Genomic DNA, 17,170 nt, shown 5'->3' on the forward strand with positions numbered 1-17,170 from the left:
CAGCCTGGGTGACAGAGCGAGACTCTGTCTCAAAAAAACAAAACAAAATAAAGCTTATATAGAGAAGCAAAACATTCAGAATAGCCAACACAATATTGAAGACAAAAGTTGGAGGACTGATGTTACTCGACCTCGAGACTTAATATACCGCTACAGTAATCAAGATAGAATGGTATTGGTCAAAGAACAGACAAATAGACCAATGAAACAGAACAGAGAGTCCAGAGATAGACACATATAAATATAGTCAACTGGTCTTTGACAAAGAAGCAAAGGCAATACAATGGGGCAGACAGTATTTTCAAAAAATGGTACTGACTAGATTTTTAAAAAATGAATCTAGACATAGACGTTATACCCTTCACAAAAATTAACTCAAAATAGATCATAGACCTAAATAGAAAATGCAAAAGTATAAAACTAGAAGACAACAGGAGAAAACCTAAATTACCTTGGGTATGGCAATGACTTTTTGGATACAACACCAAAGTAGCGATCCATGAAAGAAATAATTGATGAGCTGGACTTCATTAAGATTTAGAAACTTCTGGCTGGGCGAGGTGGCTTCTGTAATCCCAGCACTTTGGGAGGCCGAGGTGGACAGATCACGAGGTCAGGAGATCGAGACCATCCTGGCTAACATGGTGAAATCCCATCTCTACTAAAAATACAAAAAAATTAGCCGGGCGTGGTGGCGGGCGCCTCAGCTACTAGGGAGGCTGAGGCAGGAGAATGGCGTGAACCAGGGAGGCGGAGGTTGCAGTGAGCTGAGATCGCGCCAGTGCACTCCAGCCTGGGTGACAGAGTGAGACTCTGTCTCAAATAATAATAATAATAATAATAATAATAATAATAAAGATTTAGAAGCTTCTGTGAGTGAAAATGTCAAGAGAAGACAAGACTGGGAGAAAAATTTTGTAAAAGACATATCTGATAAAATACCTATGCAAAATATACAAAGAACTCTTACAACTTAACAATTAGAGGCCAGGTGCAGTGGCTCACGCCTGTAATCCCAGCACTTTGGGAGGCTGAGGCAGGCGGATCACGAGGTCAGGAGATCGAGACCATCCTGGCCAACACAGTGAAACCCTGTCTCTACTAAAAATACAAAAAAATTAGCCAGGCGTGGTGGCAGGCACCTGTAATCCCAGCTACTTGGGAGGCTGAGGCAGGAGAATGGGTTGAACCCGAGAGGCAGAGCTTGCAGTGAGCCAAGATTGCACCACTGCACTCCAGCCTGGGCAACAGAGCAAGAATCCGTCTCAAAAGAAAAAAAAACCAAACATACACTTAACAATTAGAAAACAAGCTGGGTATGGTGGCTCACATCTGTAATCTCAGCACTTTGGGAGGCTGAGGCAGGTGGATCGCTTGAGCCTAGGAGTTTGAGACCAGCCTGGGCAATATGACAAAACCCCATCTCTACCCAAAATACAAAAAAATTGGACAGGTGTGGCCGTGCACGGTGGCTCACGCCTGTAATCCCAGCACTTTGGGAGGCTGAGGCAGGAGAATGGCATGAACCTGAGAGGCAGAGCTTGCAGGGAGCCGAGATCGCGCCACTGCACTCCAGCCTGGGTGACAGCGCAAGACTCCATCTCAAAAAAAAAAATTGGACAGGTGTGGTGGTCCATGCCTGTGTTCCCAGCTACTTGGAAGGCTGAGGTGGGAGGATTGCTTGAGCCCAGAAAGCAGAGATTGCAGTGAACCATGATTACACTACTGCACTCCAGCCTGGGGAAAAGAGTGAGATCCTGTCTCAAAAAAAAAAGAAGAGAAAAGAAAACAACTTGATTAAAAAATGGACTGAAAACCTAAACAGACACCTCACCAAAGAAGGCATAAAAATGGCAAACATATGAAAAGATGCTCCATATCATGTGTCATCAGGGAAATCTACCACAGTAGATTTTGGGTCATTCTAATAGGCCAAGATCCAGCACACTGAAAACACCAAATGCTGGCAAGGACGTGGAACAAAAGCAATTTTTATGTGTTGCTGGTGAGAATGCAAAATTGTCAACTACTTGGGAAGGTAGTTGGGCAGTTTCTTACAAAATTAAACATACTTTGACCGTATGATCCTGAAATCTTACTCCTTGGTATCTATCAAAAAGAGTTAAAAACTTATATCCACACAGTAGCCTGCACATAAATGTTTATAGAAGCTTTATTGGTAACTGCCAAAACTTGAAAACAACCAAGGTGTTCTTCAGTAGGTGAGTGGATAAACTGTGGTACCTCTGGACAATGGAATGTTATTTACCACTGAAAGGAAATGAGATATTAAGACATGAAAAGACTTGGAGAAAGCTGGGTGTGGTATTTCACACCTGCAGTCCCAGCACATTGGGAGGCCAAAGTTGACAGATCGCTTGAGCCCAGGAGTTCAAGATCAGCCTTGGCAACACAGTGAAACCCCATCTCTACAGAGAATACAAAAATTAGCTGGGTGTGGTGGTGTGTGACTGTAATCTCAGCTACCCAGGACGCTGAGGTGAGATAATCACCTGAGCCTGGGAAGTTGAGGCTGCAGTGAGCTGTGACTGCACTCCAGCCTGGACGATGGAGTAAGACCCTGTGTCAAAACCAAAAAAGACTTGAAAAAAATTAAATGCATATTACTAAATGAAAAAAGCCAATCTGAAAAGGCTATATACCGTTATAATTACAACTATAGATATTCTGGAATAGGAAAAACTATGGAGACACTAAAATGCAATTAAAAAATTAGTAATTGCAACGGGGTGGGGTAGAGAGAGAGAGGATAAATAGGCAGAGCACAGAGGATTTTTAGGGCGGTGAAATGCTCTGATACTATAATGGGGAGACGTGTCATTATACATTTGTCCAAACCCATAGAATGTACAACACCAAGAATGAACCCTAATGTAAACTAGGGACCTTGGGTGATTACAGTGTGCCAGTGTAGGTTCATCAGTTTTAACAAATGTACCACTTTGGTAGAGGATGTTAATAATCGGGGAGGCTATCCATGTATGGGAGCAGGAGATATATGGGATATTTTTCTATCTTCCTGTCAGTTTCGTTGTGAACTTAAAACGGCTCTAAGTCTTGGCCAGGCACGGTGGCTCACGCCTGTAATCCCAGCACTTTGGGAGGCTGAGGTGAGTGGATCACGAGGTCAGGAGATCGAGACCACCCTGGCTAACACAGTGAAACTCCATCTCTAGTAAAAATACAAAAAATTAGCCGGGCGTGGTGGCGGGCGCCTGTAGCCCCAGCTACTCGGGAGGCTGAGGCAGGAGAATGGCGTGAACCCGGGAGGCGGAGCTTGCAGTGAGCAGAGATCACGCCACTGCACTCCAGCCTGGGCAACAGAGCGAGACTCCGTCTCAAAAAAAAAAAAAAAAAACCACAAAACTGCTCTAAGTCTTAAAAAACAATTAAAGAGAGGCCAGGCTCATACCTGTAATCCCAGCAGTTTGGGAGGCTAAGGCAGGAGGATCACTTGAGTCCAGGAGTTTGAGACCAGTCTGGACAACATAATATGAGACAGAAAAATACCACAATTAGCCATGCATGGTGGCACACGCCCGTAGTCCCAGCTACTTGGGAGGCTGAAGTGGGAGGATCACTTGAGCACAGGGGATTGAGGCCACAGTGAACCATGATGACGCCATTGCACTCCAACCTGGTCAACAGAACGCAACCCTGTCTCAAAAAAAAAAAAAATTAAAATTAAAGAGAAGTAATTACAGTGAAATGTGAGAGGAGGAAAAAAGATAGGAAGATTATGTCTTAAGGCCAGGTGCAGTGGCTCACGCCTGTAATCCGAACAGTTTGGGATGCAGAGGTGGGAGAATTGCTTGAGGCCAGGAGTTCAAGGTTACAGTGTGCTATAATCATGCTACCCGTACTCCAGTCTGGGCAACAGAACAAGACCCTGTCAAAGAAAAAAACAAAAACGTTGTGTTTTAAGGAAGCATTGTAGTTAATAATTTATATTTTTAGTAGAGATTATTTTTCTAAAAGCACTCTCAGAGGAAAAAAATTAAGCTATACAAATTTAAAAATCTTAACAAATTGCCAGTCTTGATATTAAAATTATAATTAAAAATTTTTCTTAGATATCTTATAAAACAGACATTGCTAAACTACCAGGTAGCCATTTGTTTTAATAAATAAAATTTTACTGAAACATAGACATACTCATTTGTTTATATATTGCCTATGGTTGCTTTTCTGCTAGAACAGCAGAATTGAGTAAGGCCCACAAGCCTGAAACACTTACTGTCTGGCCCTTTAAGAAAAAGTTTTTAGATCCCTGTTATAAAGGACACAAATTTGAATCCTTCCTATAGATTAAAATTTCTACTTTGATTATCATTTGCCTTCAGCCTGAAGAACTTCCTTTAGCATTTCTTGAAGTGCAGGTCTTCTAGCAGTGAATTTTTCAACTTTTGTTTATCTGAAAGTATCTTTATTTTATTCTCATTTTTGAAGGCTATTTTTGCCAGATATAGAAATCTGGGTTGATAGGTTGAGGGCATTCATTCAGCATGTTAAAGATGCAGTTCTGGCTGGGCGCAGTGGCTCATGCCTGTAATCCCAGCACTTTGGGAGGCTGAGGTAGGTGGATCACGAGGTCAAGAGATCCAAGACCATCCTGGCCAACATGGTGAAACCCCGTCTCTACTAAAAATACAAAAATTAGTTGGGTGTGGTGGCATGGGCCTGCAGTCCCAGCTACTCGTGAGGCTGGGGAAGGAGAATTGCTTGAACCCAGGAGGTAGAGGTTGCAGTGAGCCGAGACCACGCCACTGCATGCCAGCCTGGCGACAGAGACTCTATCTCAAAAAAAAAAAAAAAAAAAAAAAGATGCAGTTCCAACTATCTTCATTGTTTCTAAGTCAGCCATCTTTCTTTTGTCGTTCTCTTTTATTGTGTGTTTTTTCTCTAGATGCTTTTAAGATTTTCCCTTTATCTTTAATTTTTATCAATTTGACTAAGATGTGCCTTAGTATGGGGTGTTTTTTTTTTGTATTTATCCTGCTTACGGTTCTCTGAGGTTCTTAGATTTGTGGGTTGACGTTTTTCACCAAATTTGGGGAAATTTCAGCATTTATTCGGATCAAATATGCAAATTTTAAAATGCTATCTTTTTTTAATCCTTCTAGGACTCAAGTTTCATACATTTTTAAAATTTATTTATTTATTTATTTAAGATGGAGTCTCGCTTTGTCACCCAGGCTGGAGTGTAGTGGCGTGATATCGGCTCATTGCAACCTCCGCCTCCCGGGTTCAGTCAATCCTCCCACCTAAAACTCCCAAGTAGCTGGGATTACAGGTATGCACCAGCACGCCCAGCTATTTTTTTTTTTTTTTTGTATTTTTAGTAGAGATGGGGTTTCACCATGTTGGCCAGGCTGGTCTTGAACTCCTAACCTCAAGTGATCCGCCTGCCTCAGCCTCCCAAAGTGCTGGGATTACAGGTGTGAGCCACCATGCTTGGCCCAGTTACATACATTTCAGACTGCTTGATATTATCCCAAACGTCACTGAAGTTTTGTTTAGATTTTTGTAATACCTTTTCTCCTTCAATTTGTTTAATGTCTTTGACTTATCTTCAAGTTCATTGACCCCTTTTTTCTGTAATGTTTAGTCTGCTGTTAAGCCCGTTCAGCATATATTTCACTTCAGATGTCGTACTTTCAATTGCAGAATTTCCATTTGGTTCTTTTTTACTCCCCATTCTTTACCAGATGTTCCCACATTTTCCTTTAAATCCTTGAACATATATATACACACATACATATATATACACATACACACACATATATACATATACATATATATATAAAAGGTTGTTTATAAGTTCTTGTCTGCTAATTTTCACAAGTGGATCACCTCTCCGTTTGTTTCTGTTGATTCCTTTTTTTCTTGATTTTGGGTCATTCTCTGCTTTTTTGTATGTCTAGTAATTTTATTGTATACTTTATGAGTATTACATTGAGGAGTTTGGATTTTGTTGCCTTCTTTTAAAGGGTGTTGAATTTTGTTCTGGCAGACAAATTACTGGAGGAGCCTCCGTTAGTCAGGGTTTCCTCGAGGTACAGAACTAATAGGAGAGATATATATATAATAGAATATATTTTATATATATATCCCTGGCTACCACACCCGGCCACCTCTGTTATTTCTGTTCAGCTCTCAGCCCTATAGCATTTCAGATATGTATATATATATGTGTGTGTGTGTTTGTATGTGTGTATATATGTATATATGTACATATACATTCTTAGATTTGTGGATTGATGTTTTTCACCAAATGATTCCTCCTCAAAAATGCCTCCTCTGACCAAACTATCTAAAATAGAGCCTCCCACCACTCTCTATCACATCTCCCTGTTTTAATTTATACACAGCACTCTGACATTTATATTATGTTCTATAACTTTTGTTTATTTATTGTTATCTCCCCAACAAGAATGTAAGCTTCATAGGACAATAACTTGGTCTGTTTTGTTCACTGCTGAATCTCCAGCTGTTTAAAACAGTTCTTGGCAGGGTACAGTGGCTCACGCCAGTAATCCCAGCACTTTGGGAGGCCGAGGCGGGCGGATCACGAGATCAGGAGATGGAGACCATCCTGGCTAACACAGTGAAACCCTGTCTCTACTAAAAATACAAAAAATTAGCCGGGCACGGTGGTGGGCGCCTGTAGTCCCAGCTACTCGGGAGGTTGAGGCAGGAGAACGGCGTGAACCCGGGAGGCGGAGCTTGCAGTGAGCCGAGTTCATGCCACTGCACTCCAGCCTGGGCGACAGAGCAAGACTCCGTCTCAAAAAAAAAAAAAAAAAAAAAAACAGTTCTTGGCAGGGCGCAGTGGCTCACACCTGTAATCCCAGCACTTTGGAAGGCCGAGGCAGGTGGATCAAGATATCAGGAGTTTGAGACCAGCCTGGCCAACGTGGTGAAACCCTGTCTCTACTACAAATACAAAAATTAGCCGGGCGCGGTGGCAGGCGCCTGTAATCCCAGCTTCTCAGGAGGTTGAGGCAAGAGAATTGCTTGAACCCAGGAGGTGGAGGTTGCAGTGAGCCGAGATCGTGCCACTGCACTCCAGCCTGGCTGACACAGCAAGACTCCATCTTGAAAAAACAAAACAAAACAAAAAAACAGATCTTGGCATATAGTAGATACTAAATATTGTCCAATTGGCTGGGCGCGATGGCTCACACTTATAATCCCAGCACTTTGGGAGGCTAAGATGGGCGAATCACTTGAGGTCAGGAATTCGAGACCAGCCTGGCCAACATGGTGAAACCCTGTTTCTACTAAAAATGCAAAAATTAGCTGGGCGTGGTGGTGCACGCCTGTAATCCCAGCTACTTGAGAGGCTGAGGCACGAGAATTGCTTGAACCCAGGAGGCAGAGGTTGCAGGGAACTGAGATCATGTCACTTCATTCCAGCCTGGGCAACAGAGCAAGACTCAGTCTCAAAAATAAAAAAATAAATATTGTCAAATGATTAAATTTCTACACTGGTAACTCTCCTTTATAAATAATACAAAAATCAGTGATGGGATAAAAACTATATGCTCTAATGGCTTTGGTGGCCTGTATTTTCTCTTTGTGATAAATACGTTTTATTATTTTATCTTTGATACTTTTCCTTAATAATGGCTTTATCAATGATATATGTTTTAGCAGCTGTATTGGTCGGATCTTGCATTGCTATAAAGAATTACCTGAGGCCAGTCACGATGGTTCACGCCTGTAATCCCAGCACTTTGCGAGGTCAAGGTGGGAGGATCACTTGAGCTCAAGAGTTCAAGACCAGCCTGGGCAATATAGTGAGACCCCATCTTTATTTTTGTTTTAAATGTTTAAAAGAAAAAAAAAATTACCAGAGACTGGGTAATTTATAAAGAAAGAGGTTTAATCAGCTCATGGTTCTGCGGGCTGTACAGGCATCTGCTTCTGAGGAGGCCTCAGGACACTTGCAATCATGGCATAAGGTGAAGGGGAAGCAAGCACATCTTCACATGGCCGGAGAAGGAGGAAGAAAGCAAAGGGGAAGGTGCCACACACTTTTAAACAACTAGATCTCGTGAGAACTCTATCATGAGACAGCACTATGGGGATGGTGCTAAACCATTAGAAACCACCTCCATGATCCAGTCACCTCTCACCAGGCCCCACCTCCAACACTGGGGATTACAATTCAGCATGAGATTTGGGTGGGGACACAGAGCCAAACCATATCAGCAGCCTAGCTATTAATGGTATTTTCTGATAGCAGCATGTTATTCCCTGTTGACTTGTATATTTTTCCCCTGGCTCTCTGGTCTTCAATGAAGAGGACCAGGTTAAAATATAAAGAGAGCTGCTTTATTTATTTATATTTATTTATTTATTTTTGAGACAGCGTCTCCCTCTATTGCCCAGGCTAGAGTGCAGTGGTGCTATCTCGGCTCACTGCAACCTCCTCCGCCTCCTGGGTTCAAGCGATTCTCCTGCCTCAGCCTCCTGAATATCTGGGATTACAGGCACACGCCATCACACCCAGCTAATTTTTGTATTGTTAGTAGAGACGGAGTTTCGCCATGTTGGCCAGGCTGGTTTCAAACTCCTGACCTCGTGATCCGCCCACCTCAGCCTCCCAAAGTGCTGAGATTACAGGCGTGAACCACCCCACCTGACCGAGAGTTGCTTTGATATCATCAATCATTGTCATGATATTGTTTGCAGTCTACTCTGCATCTAATTTTCCCCAAACTTTCATTGTTTTCAAGCTCACATTTGTTACAGGTTTTTTCTTAATTTGTTTGAGAAGTATTCTTAATCTGTTTGACTTAGTACTTTCTTATCTGAAGATTTATAGGCTGGGCATAGTGGCTCATGCCTATAATCCCAGCACTTTGGGAGGCCAGGACAGGAAGATGGCTGGAGCCCGGGAGTTCCAAGACCAGTCTGGACAACATAGTGAGACCTCCTCTCTACAAAAAAAAAAATTTTTTTAATTAGCCAGGTGTAGTGTTGCATGCCTGTGGTCCCAGCTAGTCAGGAGGTTGAGGTGGGAGGACTGCTTGAGCCCGCGAGGTCGGGGCTCCAGTCAGCTGTGATCACACTGATGCACTCCAGCCTGAGTAACACAGCAAGACTTCTCAAAAAAATTTAAAAAAAGAATGCTCATCATCAATGGTTTATAATGATAAATTAAAAACCATGGAAATCTTACAGGGAGGGTTCATTAAATTTGTTATATCCATAAAAGTGTAAGATATAGCCACTAAAAAGGATGATGCTGAGCTATATTTATTGGCATACAAAGATATCTATGTTGGGCCGGGTGCGGTGGCTCACGCCTGTAATCCCAGCACTTTGGGAGGCCGGGGTGGGTGGATCACCTGAGGTCAGGAGTTCGAGACCAGTCTGACTCACATGGAGAAACCCCATCTCTACTAAAAATACAAAATTAGCCGGGCTTGGTGCATGTCTATAATCCCAGCTACTTGGGAAGGCTGAGGCAGGAGAATCGCTTGAACCTGGGAGGCAGAGGTTGTGGTGAGCCGAGATCGCGCCATTGCACTCCAGCCTAGGCAACAAGAGCAAAACTCCGTCTCAAAAAAAAAAAAAAAAAAAGATACCTATGTTGTTTATTGTTTTTAAGACAGTGTTTCCCTCTGTCACCCAGGCTGGAGTGCAATGGTGGCTCACTGCAGCCCTAGCCTCCTGGGCTCAAGTGATCCTCCCATCTCAGCCTCCTGAGTAGCTGGATTACAGATGTGTGCCACCCCACCCAGCTAATTGTCTTTACTTTTAGTAGAGACGAAGTCTTGCTAGGTACTCCTGGGCTCAAATGATCTTCCTGCCTTGGCCTCCCGAAATATTGGGATTACAGACATGAGACACTGTGCCCAATCTGCATCTGTGATTTTTTAAACTAAAAAGAAAACAGGTTACAAGAAAGCAAGTATAACATAATCTCATTTTTGTGGAGGAAAAAAATAGATACTTGTATGTGTATACACAAGTATCTCCTATACAAAATTGGAGGGTAAGGTTAGCACTCTTAATTGTCTCCAAGTCAGCTAGCATTTTTCTAGATCATCGTTTGTTTCAGTACGACTAACTATAATAATTACCTCTTTTTTAATTTTTAATTTTTTAGGTATATAGTAGGTGTTTGTATTTATGGGGCTTATAACTATTACTTCTGGCCTCTGGGAAGTCCTCTAACTATTCTGTCCTAGGTATAAATAAATACCTTTCCCCTTAGTTCAACAAAACCAAGGCTGGGGTTTACTAAAAGGAATTTTTCAAGAAAACAAAAAAAGGAAAGTAAACAAAAGGCAAAGTAAAAAGCATAAAAATCAAAGTGTTTACAGGATACACATTGCTTTTTCTTATGTTAGTAAAAGTCTATCCACCAACTAGTTAAGTTGTTACAGTTTATGGGGCTCTAAAGTTTTTGGGAGCTGGGCATGATGGCTCACGTCTATAATCCCAGCAGTTTGGGAGCCCAAGGTGGGAGAATTGCTTGAGGCCAGGAGTTTGAGACCAGCCCGGACCACATAGTAAGACCTCGGACCACATAGTAAGACCTCGTCTCTACAAAAAATAAAATATTAGCCAAGTGTAGTAGCGGAAGCCTGTGGTCCCAGCTACTTGGGAGGCTGAGCTGGGAGGATCACTTGAGCCCAGGAAGTTGAAGTTGCAGTGAGCGATGATTGTGCCATTGCCTTCCAGCTTGGGCAACAGAGCAAAACCCTCTCAGAAAATGAAAAATAAAAATAATCCTTGTGATTCTGCAACCCAGGCTGGAGTGCAGTGTCCCGACCTTGGCTCATTGCAACCTCCACCTCCCAGGTTCTAGCAATTCTGGTGCCTCAGGCCCCCAAGTAGCTGGGGTTACAGGCGTGTGACCACGCCAGGCTGAATTTTTTGTATTTTTAGTAGAGATGGGGTTTTGCTATTTTGGCCAGGCTGGTCTCGAACTTCTGGCCACAAGTGACTCACATGCCTCGGTCTTTCAAAGTGCTGGAATTACAGGCGTGAGCCACCTTTCCTGGCCCCTTGTGGCAATTTTTTACCCAGATCTCTCTAGCCAAAACTATAAAATTGAGAGTTTTGATTCAGCACTATCATTTGGTAATACTGTAGAGAAAAATGGAATGATATGGAAAATATGTGTAAAATACAAATAAAAAAGATTATAAGATAGTATATATGATATAACCCTAATTTTAAGGTATACAGTATAAAGTACAGAAATAAAAAAAACCCCACCAGAGAGACACTCTCCAGATAACAGTGGTTATCTTTAAGTTGTAGTACTACAGTTAAAGTTTAATTTCTTTGTGCTTTTCTATTTTTCCAAGTTTTCTATAGGAACACGTTATTAAAAAGTGTGTGTATATATATATATATTTTTAATTATTTATTGATTTATTTTTTTTTGAGACGGAGTCTTGCTCTGTCACCTAGGCTGGAGTGCAGTGGTGCGATCTCGGCTCACTGCAAGCTCTGCGTCCCGGGTTCACACCATTCTCCTGCCTCAGTCTCCCGAGTGGCTGGGACTACAGGCACCCACCACCACGCCCGGCTAATTTTTTTTTTTTTTTTTTTTTTTTTGTATTTTTAGTAGAGACGGGGTTTCACGGTGTTAGCCAGGATGGTCTCGATTTCCTGACCTAGTGATGCGCCCGCCTTGGCCTCCCAAAGTGCTGAGATTATAGGCTTGAGCCACCGCGCTGGGACTTTTGTTTTTTTTTTTTGAGATAGAGTTTCACTCTTATCGCCCCGGCCGCAGTGCAGTGGCGTGATCTCAGCTCACTGCAACCTCCACCTCCCAGGTTCAAGCGATTCTTCTGTCTCAGCCTCCTAAGTAGCTGAGATTACAGACATGCACCACCACGCCCGGCTAATTTTTTGTATTTTTAGTAGAGATGGGGTTTCACCTTGTTGGCCAAGCTGGGCGACAGAGCAAGACTCTGTCTCAAAATAAATAAATAAAATAAAATAAAATAAAATCTGAGCAAATAAAAGAAAATCTGAGCAACTAAGAATAACATATTCTTAATACATTACCTAACGTGTCAATTTTTATTTGTGCTGTGCATATAAAAAGGTCTCACTGTTGAAGATCACTGTATCTGAAGAGATTCATTTTATTTATTTATTTATTTGAGATGAAATATCAGTCTGTCACCCAGGTTGCAGTGCAATGGCGCGATCTCAGCTCACTGCAACTTCCGCCTCCCAGATTCAAGCGATTCTTCTGTCTCAACCTCCTAAGTAGCTGGGATTATAGACACGCACCACCACGCCCGGCTAATTTTTTGTATTTTTAGTAGAGATGGGGTTTCACCTTGTTGGCCAAGCTGGTCTTGAACTCCTGACCTTGTGATCTGCCCACCTCAGCTTCCCAAAGTGCTGGGATTACAGGCGTGAGCCACTGCACCCAGTCCATTTTATTAATTCATCAAATCTTTGTTGAACTTCTCTTACATGCTAGGCACTGTTCTAGATGTTGGGGATATAGTGGTGAAGAAGACAGTTTGTACTGTCATGGAGCTTATATTCTGGTCAGATTTATTGGTCAAAAAAATCTGTGATGGGGCTGGGCGCGGTGGTTCACACCTGTAATCCCAGCACTTTGGGAGGCTGAGGGAAGCAGATCACCTGAGATCCGGAGTTCGAGACCAGCCTGGCCAACATGGCGAAACCCCATCTCTACTGAAAATACAAAACTTACCCAGGCGTGGTGGTGAGCGCCTATAATCCTAGCTACCCTGGAGGCTGAGGCAGGGAGAATCGCTGGAACGCGGGAGGCAGAGGTTGCAGTGAGCCGAGATCATGCCATTGCACTCCAGCCTGGGAGAGAGAGCGAGACTCTGTCCCCCTGCAAAAAAAAAAAAAAAAATTCTGTGATGGATGGTACAGTGTTATCAATTAGTAACTGTAAATAAATTAGCATACCAACTATAAGGCTTACAAAATTAGAATAAACATCATAGAATTAGTGCAATGTAAATTGATTCACGGTGGTGTTTTTTTTTTTTTTTTTTTTTTTTAGAAATCATAGTATCAATGGGAATAATATGGATTTATTTTTTTTCTTCTAGCTTTAAGGAAGCCTCCTATTTCAGTTTCTCAACATGAAAGTCATCAAGCAATCTCCCATATTCCAACTGGACAACCTCTCTCCCCAAATATGCCTCCAGGTATGAAGTCTTATGCTTATAATTCCATTTGAAACCAACTTACTAGTCATGTACAGTTATATAGTGTGTAAAATATATCACTTAGCAGTATAGTGAAATAGCATTTATTCTTTGAGGTAATGTTATATATTTTTTTAGACTAGTAAAAGCTCAGAGAGAAATAATAACCTGAAACTTCACTTTATCTGGTGGATTGTTACAGTCTTTTTCTTAAGAACAGAAGAATTATTTATTATGCCACTCTGAGCTACATTCCCTTTCCTCTCTGCCTGCTATACAGGTTTAGCTTCTTCAAAATGTGTTCAAATTTATCTCATAGAGGCCTTCTATAAATTACAGTGCCCACCTATATTAAACTCTTTACTTCGTACTTATGAATGTATTTGTTTATTTTCTGAACACTCATTCCATTTTATAGAACATTTCCCTAAAATGAGAGTAGATATGATTGAAGAGACCTGCTTAAGGGAGATGGTGGAAAGGAAAAAGGTCAGAGTGGCATAGGATGTTTTGGGATCCAAAATTAAAGTCATTGATAAGGATAAAATGGGAGGTGGGGGAAAGAGAGGTGGTATCCAGTAGATAAAGCTAAGAAAGAATCAAGAGTCAACACTGGTGAGTCACTGTATAGATGAAGATGACTTAGAGAGTAGAAATTTCAAAAGCTTTACTGGATTTTGGAGATTTCTGATAGTGATATGGAATTTGGAGGGAGGAAAAGATATGGGTATCATTGCTATATTAATCTATGGATTTCTACTGTATATCTTTTTGGTGAATAAGTTTATGGCCGTTAGTGGAGATACTCACCTGGGAATGATCAGTAAACTTCCCACAGCTAAAATCACATTGGCTATAATATTTGATTAAAGAAACGAGAATAAAACTTTAAAAAAAAAAAAAAGCTTTGTGACTACCCAATGTTAAACAATAGTGTGTCTTAGCTTTCTAAAGCAGATCTTGTGAAATTCATCTTTAAAAGATTAAGTTAAATTATATTCTTTTAATTTGATGTTTTTATGCCACAGATTCACACGTAAACCACAATGGAAACCCCGGTACTTCAAAACAGAATCCTTCCAGTCCTCTTCAGCGTTTAATTCCAGGCTCAAACTTGGACAGTGAACCTAGAATTCAAACAGATATACTAAAGCAGGCTACCAAGGACAGAGTCAGTGATTTCCATAAATTGAAGCAAAGTAAGAATCAATTGATGAATATTATGCTAAAAATATTTCTTTAAATGTAATATGAATTAAGGTCTTCATTATTCTGCTCTCCAATAAATGTATAGTGAAGTTATATATATTTAAAGAGAAGGTATGAAAGTGTCAAAATTTAAAGGAAATATAGGTTTTAAATGGATAGATACTATTTTAAAGAAAACTTTAAAAAGGTTCTCATGTTCTCCATTGTTAAATAATAAATTTCAGGTGAGTTGACTTTCTTTAAAAATACGATTAGTTCTTATGAATATAAACTTTTTTGGAGAAATGAGAAAAAATATATTTTGATAGGCTAACAAATGAAAACTTTGATTAGGGAAGAGAGAAAATAAATAATTTTGAAAAATGGAACATTCTGGGAGAAACATACACTCTGGGGAGATTGCCTTAGTAGATTGCTCAATACTGCTTCCTCCTCCATTCCCTGCAATTGCATTTTCCTCATTTAGATGTTAGAAGTATAAGAAAAAATTCTAGTAGTAGAATTTGAGGCAGGAGAGTGTCCCTTAGATCAGCTTCCTTAAACTGTGCTTTTCACTGGTTCTGCTTTTCATGGCATCTTCTTACCTTCAATCCTGAATAGACAGAATCTGTAAAAGCTTCAGTTTGTCTTTGGTTTATTTATTTATTTTTAATTTTTATCAGTCACCAGGAGTAAGACCAAGTCTTTGGTCTTTATGATGGCTTCTGTCTATGGCAGCAACTGTGCAGAGCACTGGTTAGGCAGTTATTTGTACAAAGGTTGCATGTAAGCTAATAATTGAACAATGTTATATTTGTGAATTTATTCAAGGTATTTTATTTTATTTCTTTATTTTTAATTTATTTTTAGAGACGGGGTCTCGCTTTGTTGCCCAGGCTGGTCTTGAACTCCTGGGCTGAAGTGATCCTCCCACCTTAGCCTCACAAAGTGCTGGGATTACAGGCATGATTCACCGTGCCCAGCCTATTCAAGGTATTTTTGTTGGTCTTGTAACAGTTATTCAAATTTATTCATATATATGAATGTATAATTTGCATTAATTTAATTGGCTTTCCTTTCTTTTTTCTTTTTTTCTGTTTTCTTCAAATAGGAAATTCCTTGATATTTTAAAGCATATCTGTGTATCTTGACCAAAGTGTTGTGTGAAAAACATTTTTATTACAAAGATTTAGCTAACATTTTAAATATAATGAAAAAATATTTCCTCAAAATTGGGTTGGGGGATTGGCCTGAAAACTTACATCTCAGCAAGAAGAGGTGTACAGTAAGAGCATAACAAATGAAATATCTTAATTTGATCACTTAAGATTTTCTTCTTTTTTTTAAAATTTTTTTTGAGATGGAGTCTCGTTCTGTCACCCAGGCCAGGAGTGCAGTGGCAGGCAGGAGTGCAGTGGCGCAATCTCAGCTCACTGCAACCTCCGCCTCCCAGGTTCAAGCAATTCTTCTGCCTCATCTTCCCGAGCAGCTGGGATTACAGGTCCACGTCACCATGCCTGGCTAATTTTTGTATTTTTAGTAGAGATAGGGTTTCACCGTGTTGGCCAGTCTAGTCTCCATCATCTGACCTCAGGTGATCTGCCCGCCTTGGCCTCCCAAAGTGGTGGGATTACAGTCATGAATTACTGTGCCTGGCCAAGATTTTCTTCTAAACTTATATTTATTCTATACATTTTTTTAATTGTTGCCTTACCGGTATATATTTTTTAAACTGATATTTGGGTAAAGAAGGTGGTTGGAAATAATCACTAGGAAATTATTACTCTCTACAATTATTTTGAAAAGAGCCTAGGCATGGTGGTACACAACTGTAGTCCCAGCTACTTGGGAGGCTGAGGCAGGAGAATCGCTTGAACCCGGGAGGCGAAGTTTGCAGTGAGCCAAGATTGTGCCACTGCACTCCAGCCTGGGCAACAGAGCGAGACTCCGTCAGAAAAAAAAAAAAAAAGAAAAGAAAAGAGCCTATTGAGTTTTAAACCCTCACTCCAAATTATTTTCCATGTATTATTAATGTTTATAGAGAGTTGAAATCAATGCATGCACAATTTTGTGATTTACTTTGACATTATTTCTTACATTCCTTTTTACCTAATTTAAATTTTTATTAATATATACACATATATTCTGTATATATTATATACATATACAGAATATATGTATACATACACATATATTCTATTGTGCTTAGGCAATAATAACAGTTTACTTAGGTCTCCTCTCTTATTGTTTAGATCATTTTGTATTTTCTCATTGTAGCTGTCATGATTACTATCTTTTTTTTTTCCCAGTTATTTCCTGTTCTTCCTACTTTGCATGTTCCTTTAAAAGTATAGTCCTCAGAATGAAATTACTGGGTCAAAGCGCTTGACTAGCTTTATAGCACCTGTTAAATAGTGTCAGACTGTTCCCTAGAACAGTTTTAAAGTGTCACTGGAGTTATTTAAGTTTAGGGGTTTCTCTGTGGCCTGGCCACATTGATTTTTATCGTTTTTATAAGGTATTTAGAATATAACGTTTCCTTAAAAATGTTTTAATAATCATTTATTCTAGTGGCCTATATTTATGTGAGTAATTTTATTGTAATTATTTCTTGGTATATAATCTGCGCATCAGTTTTGACCACTTAGCCTGAGAACTTTGTAGATTGGTTCTATTTATTTGTACCAACTCTTTTCTTTTCTTTTTTTTTTTTTTTTTTTTGAGACAAAGTCTCACTCTATCACCCAGGCTTGGAGTGCAGTGGTGCAGTTGTGGCTCACTGC

General features: G+C 40.4%; 1 protein-coding gene across 1 annotated transcript in view; it reads left to right on the top strand.

The window, feature by feature from the left end:
* Window positions 1-17,170, top strand: part of GOLM2 (golgi membrane protein 2) — a gene marked incomplete at its 5' end in the record, with an annotated part of 117,949 nt that overhangs the window by 65,976 nt on the left and 34,803 nt on the right. Inside the window, 2 exon segments of the mRNA NM_001133187.1 lie at window positions 13,101-13,199; window positions 14,228-14,398. Coding sequence (NP_001126659.1) covers window positions 13,101-13,199; window positions 14,228-14,398 — 270 coding nt within the window.

The sequence above is a fragment of the Pongo abelii genome, chromosome 16 (genome assembly GCF_028885655.2).
Source record: "Pongo abelii isolate AG06213 chromosome 16, NHGRI_mPonAbe1-v2.0_pri, whole genome shotgun sequence".
NCBI lineage: Eukaryota > Metazoa > Chordata > Mammalia > Primates > Hominidae > Pongo > Pongo abelii.